Source organism: Wasmannia auropunctata, unplaced genomic scaffold (assembly GCF_000956235.1).
Source record: "Wasmannia auropunctata unplaced genomic scaffold, wasmannia.A_1.0 LD322290.1, whole genome shotgun sequence".
NCBI lineage: Eukaryota > Metazoa > Arthropoda > Insecta > Hymenoptera > Formicidae > Wasmannia > Wasmannia auropunctata.
The window spans coordinates 20,782-33,059 of NW_012040600.1; the positions used below are offsets into that span (position 1 = coordinate 20,782).

Below are 12,278 nucleotides of genomic sequence, written 5' to 3' on the forward strand. Positions count from 1 at the left end.
TTGAAAATTGGAACTGCGAATTTTGAAAAACATTCATATCTCATGACTATGTTGATAAAAAAATTTGAAAAAGATTATGATAACTTCTTCCGATGGGTACTATAATATATAAAAATTTCAGCCAAATCAAAAATCCAAAAGTTCACGAGTGGATGGAATGCCCCATATGTATATAAATTGATATTTTGACAATTTTGAAGTACATTCTTTTCTTTAAGAAATTTATTAAATTAAGAAATTTAAAAAATATATATTACCTGGTATATATCTTAGGATCAGAGTACAAATTAAGAATAGCAAGACATAGCGAAATATTTGGTGCGTATTCAAACGAGAACTCTTCTCTTATAGTGCGATTATGCTTTTCGTCTTTTGTCAAGCGCCAATAGTCAAACGGCTCGCTGCTGGATGTCGACGGGACACTTTGCGCCGCACGCATATGCAATACCGTTTGATGTTTGCAATCATCGCACACGCGTACCAGCACAGAACTGGGATAACCAGCAACTTGCATGCGATGCTGAGAACACATGGCACAAACAACACGACCACATCGCCGACAGTGATGTCGTCTGTTAAACATCGAAAATATCACAGCCTTGCAGCAACCGCATTCTCTCGCCTGTTAAATAAACAATTATGTAAATTTGAAAGTTATAAAACACAAATAAAATAAGAATCAAACATTTTTTCATTTTGGATATTATACGCACGCACGCACGCACGCACGCACGCACGCACGCACGCACGCACGCACGCACGCACACACACACACACACACATATCCTTTAGCTCTGACATATACAGTGAGGGACAAAAGGATATATATAAAATTTCAGGACGGCTAATTATTTCAGAAAGTGAAACTGGTTTTATGGGAAAATGTTTCAAACAAAAATTGTAGGGTTTAAGAAAATTTATCGACGTCAGCTACAAGAATATGTAACGCAAAATAGGGATTTCCATTTAAGATTTTTATGTTAACCGCGCCTTTCAAGATTAACCAAAGCTCAAATAAATATGACCAGCTAATAAATTTTCTTAAACCCTACAATTTTTGTTAGAAACATTTTTTCATAAAACTATAATACTGAAATAATTAATCGTTTCAGAACTTTTACCCCTTACTGTGTATACAAATTATATATATACATATACATATACATATATATATATATATATATATATATAGATTAAGATATAGCTTTGAATGTTTTCGAGTTACCCTATCATTCGGAATCCATTCTTCCTTAGTGGGCACGTTAACAGGCATAACAAATTCATTTTCCGCCTCAAGATTAGATTGTAAAATATTTTTCGCTTTATTTTCGATACCGTCACGCTGGAGCGATACGCGAAAATCTAACGATTTTTTGGCGTAAAACTTTACTACTTTGTCGAAATTGTTGATGTCTATATCGGGATGTTGTAAATCCTCGTGCAGTGTGTTCAAAATCTTTTGAATATTTTCAAATTTACAATTCATTAATAATTGCTCCAGCATTAATAACGGTTCTTTTATCAAATGGACGTATAATGATCTGTCTTTATCTTCCAACATCTTCAGAATTTCTAGTCCTATTATAGTTTTCCGATACTTCGGTCGCTCTGCAATTTTGCAGTGGTACAATAAATAGTCAGCGACAAACCGTAATGCGCTAGTAGATTCTAACTTTTTGAGCACCCCTTTACATATCTTCACCGATTGACTCAACGGTAATGCTTGAAGAAACTAAAATATTTATTATCAAATTATTGTTAAATATTTTCAAGGATGATTATACACAATTGTAATCTTTATAAACAAATTTTTGTATACCTTCAAAGCTTGCTTGAAACCTTGCTGCTCATTTTTTAATAGACCCGTCAGAAAGTCCTGAATTACAGGGGTTTGCATTTCCAGAGAAAACGCTTGACACTCCAGCCAATCCAAACACAACTCGAATTGATCTGCATCGATCAGAGCTTTAATGATCTCAAACGGATCGATCTTTTCCGTACAATATATGATGTCGTACCACGTGCTGTTTGACCTACTCATGCAGTACGGAATCATTTTATGGAAGATTGTTATTCTGCATAAGATATTACTCATCCGATGTTTGCAGTGCGCTGGCAATTTGTGTCTGTGCTCGTGCTGCAATGCATGACTTAACGCGTGCTCGCATAAAATCATAGGCCATCTGTTAATATTGTGCAGTATCGTTTGCGCCAGTATATATACATCTTTGATTTGGTACAGATACTGCAGCATACTTGCGATAGATAGAGCACCCAGATTGGAGAGCATGTGGCTTAGAATCAAATCCTTGAAGCGCTGCAGCTCCGTATTGTATTTCATGATACTGTCTGCCAAAGCGTTTAATATATCCAAACAATTCTGCCAATTATAATCTTTCTTAAGTTCGAAATAACGCCATAATTTGTGCACAGGTATGATATCGTGAATAGCGACGAGAGTTTGATTGTTGTTAATTAAGGGTTTCAATTTGTCCACCCACGGAGAATTCAAGAGATTCTCGAGACACGCGATACACTTTGTATTATCGTAATTGTTCTCCAAAATAGTCGGATTTTCATTATGCATCTTCTGTATGAGATAAGAAATAAGCCAACAATGTCTTTCCAGATATTGCAATAAACTGGGTCTTAATGCCCGAGTCTGCCAAAATGATGTCTGTATGAGATTTGTGGTTGTGACGCTAGATATATTATGTTTGGAATATTTTAGTATCACTTCGTATGTATAATTGGATGTCATGTATTCCACATCTCCATCTAATAGTTTTTCAAAACCAGATATTGGAAACAAACTTCTGTTAGTATTTGTTACACCAACATCAGTATTTCGTGAAAACGTATTTTGATATTGTCGTACAAAATCGGGCAATCTAATTTTTCGCTTTGGTCCATCTGTAGATTCGTCATCAGATGACACCGATGAGTAATATGCGATATAATCGCGAGCCACTTCATTTAATGTGTCGTTTAACGTCTGCGCCTCATACACCTACAATGTTAAGTTCATTGATCATATCCATCTGTTTATCACGACAAATAACATCAAACAAAAAAAAAAAAACACAAGAACGAGATGATTGTTTTTCATAGTTTTTAAAAAATATAATTTCGTTTATCAAATTATTCTATTACCTCACAATTTTAAGAAATTATTTTAAAATTGCAAAAAAGTTCAAATAATTTAGATGAAATAGGCACCCGAGAATAAATCAAACTTAATGGAGTAAAAGCCTATAGGAATCAACACGGATGTTGATGTGTAATAATTTTTACAATATCCAACCACATGAAAACTGCGCGTCGCATATTTGTCGATCTTGAAACATAGTTCATTACAGGCCGGAATCACTTCTAACAAATAAAATCGCCTAGTAATTTAATCTCTTTGATGCATCTATAAGGATCCCCTCCTTGCAAAAAAGTTATTTCAGTGTATTTGGTATATTATAACTACAATACATATTAGAAGTTTTATTGCAATTAAAAACGTTCTAAAACTTTCAATCCTTAAAAAGAATTTGTGTTATAGTTAAACAAATTTGTGATTATATAGAATCTATTGTGTTAAAATTGCCGTTTACATATGTCACTAAGAATCAATAAAATATTTTTTATGTTAATCAAACTTAAGAGATTTGAATATACAAATCTGATGTTAAAGTTGATGAATTTAAAACGGCGGATGTCAACATTCAAAAAAATATTCAAATTTTTTAAATAATTTATGTGAGTTTTTCTCATACTATTTAAATTGAATTAACTTTTACATCAGATTAACATACAGTTATTTGAAAATACTTGAAGTTTGACTAATTAAAATAATTAAAAAATATTTGATAGATTTTAATCGCCTATATATGTCACTTTGTTTGCAATAAACTCTATATTAATCAAAAATATCTTTTGAATTGATACAAATTCCTCTTACGGGATAAAAATTTTAAATAAGTCCATTAATTTTAATTGTAATAAAATTTCTTCAATACATACATATCATAATTAAAAATGTATTTAAAAAACTCCAAAATAGTCCTCTTTCTATAATATGACAGAACAATTTGGGATAAACAAGATCATATTTAAAAAATTACATAAAACGATCCTTGTTTTTGTGTTTCGAAAAAAGTTATTTTTTGTTAAACAGTGTAATCTACTCTAGCATTAGCTTACACGAATTTCAGGCGTGCCATAAAATTCATTAGCCATGGCGAAGATAATCCTTGGATTCTGTACGAGATCTAAGTCCTGCCATGCCAATTCGTTGAGCTCCTCTACTCGCGTAAAGAATTTAAGATCATTCGCGAGATTACCCAGTAATTTCGAGCGGAGAGCAGCGAGTGTCACAAGGCCTAGATCACCAATCATGTAACCAATCGACGTCAAGGAGATCGCATGCCTCAAACTTTCGAGAGGCGGATCTCTGGACCATACATCTAAACTTGCATGTAGGAACATGACGTTCCAAACGTTCAAGAAGAACGTCAACGTTTCGTCTCCTACAGATAATTCGCCGAGGTCGAGATTGGCAAGATTCGACGTCTTATTTAGAATCATTCGTATATCTGCGTGATCAGAAATGCTTCTCAAATACGAATTATTCAAATGAGATCGTCCTGAACTTATATTGCGTAGAACCTGTAGAAGTTCCACTAATATTTCCGAGACACATTGATTTGGCCCTTTTATTGTGATATTTTTTAAACCCTGTAAAAGTATTTCGTATTACACGGTATCACGTATTGTTAAGTAGTAGTAAAATTACGAATTTAATAAATTCGTACCAAATCTTGATATTGATTCAGTATAATGCATTCGGAATCCTTAATACCAATGCAGTTTATTTTATCATAACAAGAAATATTCGGACAAGCGTTTACAAGGATACTGTATATTAAGTTCACTTGTAAACTAGAAGCGACTTTTTCGAGCTTATCTGGCTCCGTGCTCAAATCGAATATCTGATATCCAAAATAATGATGTAATGGTGTCTTTAATAAATCAAACACTGTCTGTACATTAGTGTCGTCTGAAAACGAAATAATAACAAATGAATACAAGTCTAATTAATTTAACTTTTTGCTGCATAGTATCCCATATACAGTGACCAAAAGTTTCCAATATAATTTTACGATTTTTCTAAATCTATCTTTATAAAACTACATGTTGTGAGTAAAATCTTAATTATATTGACATGTGGATTTTATAATTTAAAATTAAAGTATTAAAAATTTTTATAATATTTGATACAATATTTAATAATTTCCAATACAATAAAATTACTTATTGACCGAGGATTTTTGGCAGCAACTATAGGATACTTATTTTTTCGCAGTTTTTCTATCGTTTTAATGCATTTAACAACAATAATTTTAATAAGGCCGCATAATATACACCACAAATAAATAGAGAACAGCACCATGTACGACCGAGGTTGAATGTTGGTGCCTAATATTTTATTTTATTTTTCAAATTTTAGCTATATTCAGCTATATTTCAGCTATAAACTGCGTACCGATTACTTTCGGACCTTTTAAGAACGCAGTTATAATTTTATGCTAAAATAATATTACATATTAAATTGAATTTAGGATTGATTACACAATCCAATTACAAAATGTATTAAATCCTGGTTGAGGTAATATTTTTTTGCAACAAATTCTTTACAGTGTTTTTTAAGATGCTACAAAAGCATCTTTTATAATTGGATTGTGTAACATATTTGGTATCTTCAGTTTTTAAAACTTATATCACCGACGAGATACTGTTAAATACCGTCAACCCTGAGTAAATATTCGTCCCCGCCAAAGGGCCCGAAAGGTCCAGAGATAATTGCAGAGTGCCAATATTATCGACTATTGACATAAATTTATTTGAATACATTATTAAAAATTATGATTTTTTTTTATTATATAAATGCTTTATAAATAAGTATGATTACTTATAATGCTATAATATCACATATATTGCAGCAAAATTATAATTTTTTTTCTACTGTTACCATCTCTTTAATTAAACAAACACGGATGGTCACTATAAAAATGCAGCTTTAAATAAAATTAACTATTAGCAAATTATAAATATATGTACATGTCTAAAAAACGTTAGTCTAACAATAAATCATAAAATTAATATTATATTATTGGCTAATTGCTTCAATTTTAGCAATTGCTAAACAGCCACGCTACTCTCGTAAGATTGTCGGTCTTTAATAGTATCTCGTCGGTGTATGTATATATGAATAACATAAATATGTAATTATTTTGCATTAATAACAAAATATAAACAAATAGTTAAAATTAGCACTTTTATAAGAAATTCATGCGGATAATATATAATAAAATTGAAAATCTTTATATTAATATATTTGAGGTTACTAATTTCAAATCTGCAATCAAAATTTGAAAATTTAAAATAACAGATCCAATATGGCGGCCAAAATGACTACCAGAAGAATCAATATTTGATACCTCGTGGTCAAATACTGCTTTTAATAAATACTTTACGTGTATATATATATACATATATATGTATAAAATAGATGAATTTAGAAATTATTAGAGCCAAAAAACAATTTTAAGAGTTGAAATCATCTCTTATATGTATGAACAGTTTTTGGTTTTTTTTCATTATATCTCGAAAACTATTCGAGATATCAAAAAAATGTTTCATACAAAGATTTTATAATAAAAACACTTCTATTGTTTCTAATCAATAATACTAAACTAAATTTTAAATAAAGTAAAATGAATAATAAAAATAAAAGTTAAACATTTAAAAAATAAAAACGTAGAATTAAATTTAATTCTAACATTTAAAACATTTAAAAAATAAAAACGTTAAATGAAATTTAATTCGTTTTTATTTTTTAAATGTTTAACTTTTATTTTTATTAATCATTTTACTTTATTTAAAATTTAGTTTAGTATTATTGATTAAAATCAATAGAAGTGTTTTTATTATAATTTTATCTTTGTATGAAACATTTTTTTGATATCTCGAATAGTTTTTAAACTATTTTAAAATAAAACACATTGATCTGAGATATATTAAGAATATTTTTCGTTAACAAAATAGCAAAAATTTCTTCGAATCTAACATAAAAATTTCAAATTACGACTGCAGATATGAAATCAAAAGTCTACAAAATCTTAAAAAATTTCAGTTATATATACAATGTTTTTAAAAATTTGATCATATTGGATCTGTTTTGACCTTTTTAAATTTTGACTTTAAGGTTTTATCGAGCAAGTTCCAGTCAATAGTTAGTCCCTCCACATGACTAATAATTCAACAAAAACATTTTGCATAGTACATATGCGATTGTGTGACGTTTATGTGACAATGTCACACTATCGAGTTGGCGTTGACCGATAAAACCACCTTAAATTTGTAATCAGCAAAAACTATACACATAGTATGCTCATATATTAAAATTCAGCAAAATATGATTTAAAAATCAAATTTGTGTAACAGAAGGTAACTGGGTTAATTAAGATAAATAAACAAATGAATTTACAAATACCTGGGATAATTGTAGCTACAAGCCGCAGATAAGAGTAGATACTGTAAAGATATTTCTCGCTGTTAAAAATATCAGACATTTTTTCTATCATTTTTAATCCTAGAATGTAATTATTGCTGCAAGATTGCGCTTCTACAATCTCCGCTCTCTCGAGATTGTATAATCTGCGATAATTATTCTCAAAGTCACTCCAAATGGCATCGTTTTCTCTCCATTCCTCTACGTATAATGGAATTCCAGCGTCACACAGTATAGTGGTCATAGATGTATTATTTCTGTTTTCGTAAAACAGTTGATAGATCCTTGAAAAGAAATTCGCATGCCCTGTGCTGTCAAACGTTTCGCAGAGTTTTAAATACTTCATCGCTACATCACATAGATTACTCGAGATCTGATATGTTTTGCCCACAGTCAAACTTAGATCCAACATACTAAGAGTTAACATTTCGTTGCTACGTAGAATATTTGTATCTAACATTCGTAAATGTACTTGTTGAGATGCTAGAAACGTTTCAAGTTGGTTGATATATCTAGAGGATTGTATACCTTCCTGTGCAGCAAATTTTATATTCTGCAAAATATTGTAACACATCTAACTTATAACATAGTAAGATTTGTCAAAAAAATAGAATATATTTACCTCTAGCATAGAAGTTTTTGAGCTTTCTTTAGAGGAATCTATTGTATCTATAGGAATGTGTTCACATAGATTTTGTTTAAATGTGTGAAGTGCTTCTGAAAATCGAATCTCGCCATCTAATTGTGTATTTTCCATGTTGAACATCTAAGGAATAAAATATATTTCTAAATAACATTCGAAAAAGCTTAAAATGCTATATCAAGAAGCGACTGTGTTTCTGTTAATAATTCAGATCCGTATCTTGCAAACAGTTTCACATATAGTTAAGTATTTTTAAAGCAAATTGTTTGTATTCTAATTTGAATTATTACGTTTGGATTAAAATTACAATAGTTATCCATTATAGATTAATATAAGAGATACAAAAGTTTTTGAAATTGCACTGGATGATGCCAATTACGATGAGGAGAGCGAGAACGAAATGATTCAACCAGCGGATCTTGCGGATTTAAAACCTCTTGCAGAAGACGAAAGCAAATACAAACCATTACATTCTCACATAAAGTATTATAATGAGCGCAATGCCGAAAATGAAAAACAGTATTCAGATATATTTCTACTGCAACCACACATAAAAGAAATATTCAATTTGGAACAAGAAAATAAACCATTTATTGCTAATTTTAAGCATAATTTGGATAAGGTATATTTTGTTAAAAGAGGAAAAAGACAAATGTTTTCTTTAATAAATCTATGCTTTTAATCCAGTATTTCTCCAAAACTACGAAGCAGACTACCAATGCAATATCAATTAACACAATTAATTATACTGATTCTAATAAGAACAAAAGAAGTGTGCAGAATTATGAAAGATTACCAAATTACAGAAAATACATAGCAAATGTTGCCACAGGTACTAATTAATACGTAAGATAAATTACATCATACGTTATTAATAAATGAAGAGGGAAGAAATAAATATTATTCCATTGCTAAACAAATAGACAAAATTGTTAAAAGTGTTAGAGTAAAACGTAAAGAGATAAATAATTATTATGGCACAACACTGAACGAAGAGATGGATTTTTTCCAAGTAATAAGAGATAGGAATATTATGACTGGCGAGACAGACACAACGGAATATTTTGCGAAAACACAAGAAACATATACACAATATGACTTGTACAAATATGACCAAGAAACTGCAAATAATGATACAAAAACTATTCTGAAACAGTCTTCAATCTCGGAAGAAAAATCTACTCTTGATAATGAGAGTTCTTACGAAGAAGCATACGATTACAAGAGATTCAAAATGGAATACGAACAGCAGATGCAGGATGACATAAAGCAAGAAAAAATACTGAACTATACCGAGAAGGAAGAACCGAAGGATACGGCAAAAGGAGCACTGAAAAGAATAATGGATTTGAAACGACCCAAGAATTGTACGAAAGAAGAGCTGAGCCAAATTGGAATTAAAGCAATAGAATGCCTTTTATACGATTATCAACGTGCAAAAGACATAACAACTGCGAAGATGGTTCTTTCGAGGACGTGGTTGGTTCTCCGAGTTTGGTTATTAATTTATATTTGTTTGGCAATCCCCTGTTGGTGTCAAAGAGGTAATTTCAGCTATTCCTATCAGTTATTTTCTTGAAAAGATCGTTATTGTATACAAATATTATCGTATGGAAATTATATTTCAGGATGGTGTTGCTGTTGTTTTCGCTGTAGATTTTGTTTTCCGCGAAAAAGAATTATACTTATTAAACAATATTATGCAATGAATCCACCTGGCATTTTTGTGAAGGATTTAAAAAAAGAGAAAGACATGAAAGAGCCTATTAAATATGAAGTTACTGAATATGAACATGACGCATACAAGGACCTTGAAACTGCTATAAGAAATATATGAATATTAACGTGTTCGTCTCTGCTACCGCATACAATTTAGGACAAATCTAATTCAGATATCCATTGACTCATATGTTAGAATTTTTTTATAAAAAAGTAAAAACATTTCTCTGGATATACAAGTGAGAAATACGTTTATATTTCCGAATGAATATGTTATTTAATAATCGTTAATTATAATTATTTTAATCATGTCATAATTTTTATTAGTAATTTCATGTGACTTTTTCATGTTAGGTATATTAACTATTAAAACGTTTGTTCAACCTAGATCTAATCTGATGTATTAAAAAAAAGATATAAAAATTATATGATATGCATTGTTTGCATAAAGTAACATTACCTCAACTACTTCTTTCGCTTTCTGAAAATCGCCTTTCCATAAACAGTGCAAAATCAAACTTTCTTTCGAGGCCAGCATTAAATTTATCAAGGACAGTTTGTCTTTCGTTGTCAAATAATCTGTCGCTTCTGTAACGATCTTCGAACGTTTTCTGCGTTTATTGCCGCCCAACAAGCCAGACTCTGAACTACTGTCAGATTTAACTTTGGTTTCATCGGAGGTGCTGTCTCCTTTATAAAAAAATGTGTCTCCCTTGATGCGATGTGAGAAGCTTGGTTTTTGAGAAATTACAGATTCTGATTTATTTACACCCGAGGGATTATCAGACTCATCTTGTGGAGTCCCAACATTTCCGATAAAATATGGTCCCATGTAAAATTTCAATCTCCAACGAGTGTCCATCAGTATTGATGTAAGGGAGGATATATTTTCGCGTAATTGTTGCACTTCTTCGTGTGATCCGAATACTTGTAATTTATCGATTTCTTCTGTTGTAATTAAAGTATTTCTCCATAAGTAATATACCATGTCTCTCACAACATATTTGTTAGCTATGAAGCCTGACTTCTCGTATTCTATCGATTTACGAATATTGCAATCATCATCTTTGGAGCTAGAATTTGTAACGTTGAAATCTTCATAACGCAAAAATAGTAAGGAAAATATATTCCCCATTGTTTCTATCCTTGATGACAGAGGAAACAAACAGGATAAGTATGAAACCATGTCAGTGAAGTATTTAGTAATTTGTTTACATTCCACGTTATAAAATTCACATAAGAAAATAGCTTTTAAAGCGCTTATTATACAACAATATGCTTGATAACTTGCAGATTGATTCAGTGATGTCTCCTTCAGTAAATTTTGAATATCACTGTGATCTTGGTCATGTATATTTGTTGTGAGTTTTAAGACGAAAAGTATATTGTGCTTTTGCAAAAGAGACAAAATTTGCTTTACAGATACTATCTGTTCAATCACGTCACATTGCAAATTTTTCGATTCTTTGGCATCTAATTTTGTATCTATAAAATGTCTTTTTTTCCACTGTATAATATATATCACAATTCTAATATGACTTTTTAAGAGCGTATATAATTTGTTTAAATCATCGTCGTATAGATCAGGGTAACACTTCTCCAAGAAGAAATTAATAGATTCACAAATAACAATACCATTGTCATAGCTTTCGCGAGTATTAATTATTTCCTGTGGACAATCATTTAATGCTTTAAACAATAACACTGGACATAATCTCTTTAATAAATTATATGATAATAATAATTCGACTTCACTGTATCTTCCTTTCATAGTCAAGATATAACATACATCCTGTAACATATAAAAATTTATTCTAATAGTCATTTGTGCATATATCCAAATAATTTAACAAGCAAATAAATAGGTGTGTGTGTGTGTGTGTGTGTGTGTGTGCACGCGCGCGCACGCACACACACATTTAACAGCAGAATTAACTCAATTTTTAGAAAAATTGTCGATCTTTAAACTGCTCAAACTTTATGAAAAAAATTGTACAACAATCTTCCTAGGCTTCTGTTAAAAATATAATTGCAAAAAAAATGTATAATTGTATAATTTTTTTGAAAAGCTGTTTTCTGTACATCAATTAATTTATCTCATTATTGTACACAAAAATATTAAGATATAGTAACAAAAAAAAAACATGAATATTTTATGAGATATATATTATTTATTTTATGTAAAAATATGCCAGAATAAAGTGTAAAACATTTTATAAACTATATTAACTTTTGATAACTTTAATATGCACAATAACAAGAGAAATCAATTTATTATGTAAAAAAATTACATATTCTATTAAAGAAAATAGCGATAGATTTTATATAAAAAATTGATTTTTTCAAAAATTAATT

At 30.2% G+C, this 12,278-nt stretch overlaps 2 protein-coding genes across 6 annotated transcripts in view; one reads left to right on the top strand and one right to left on the bottom strand.

Annotated features, from left to right (window-relative positions):
* LOC105460429 overlaps positions 1–11,957 on the bottom strand; it is an 18,891-nt gene extending 6,934 nt beyond the window's left edge. Inside the window, exons 1-8 of one of the 3 annotated variants that reach the window (XM_011706874.1) lie at positions 10,384–11,957; positions 8,184–8,327; positions 7,544–8,093; positions 4,803–5,047; positions 4,192–4,725; positions 1,820–3,010; positions 1,226–1,732; positions 258–622 (exon numbers count right to left, since the gene is read on the bottom strand). In XM_011706874.1, the coding sequence (XP_011705176.1) occupies positions 258–622; positions 1,226–1,732; positions 1,820–3,010; positions 4,192–4,725; positions 4,803–5,047; positions 7,544–8,093; positions 8,184–8,327; positions 10,384–11,748 (4,901 nt within the window). In that variant the 5' untranslated portion in view covers positions 11,749–11,957. Of the gene's footprint in view, positions 1–257; positions 623–1,225; positions 1,733–1,819; positions 3,011–4,191; positions 4,726–4,802; positions 5,048–7,543; positions 8,136–8,183; positions 8,328–10,383 lie in introns of all 3 variants that reach the window. The other 2 variants (XM_011706873.1, XM_011706872.1) reach the window with 2 other exon arrangements.
* On the top strand, positions 8,326–10,382 carry LOC105460427. 3 transcript variants are annotated; one of them, XM_011706870.1, is made up of 3 exons: positions 8,327–8,826; positions 8,892–9,748; positions 9,833–10,382. In XM_011706870.1, exons 2-3 carry the CDS (start codon positions 9,202–9,204, stop codon positions 10,039–10,041), a joined length of 756 nt encoding a protein of 251 aa, XP_011705172.1. In that variant the 5' UTR covers positions 8,327–8,826; positions 8,892–9,201; the 3' UTR covers positions 10,042–10,382. The 3 variants fall into 3 exon arrangements, with proteins under 3 accessions (XP_011705173.1, XP_011705172.1, XP_011705171.1); XM_011706869.1 differs by having other exon boundaries at positions 8,327–8,445; positions 8,530–9,748; XM_011706871.1 differs by having other exon boundaries at positions 8,326–9,748.
* Positions 11,958–12,278: the final 321 nt, after the last annotated feature.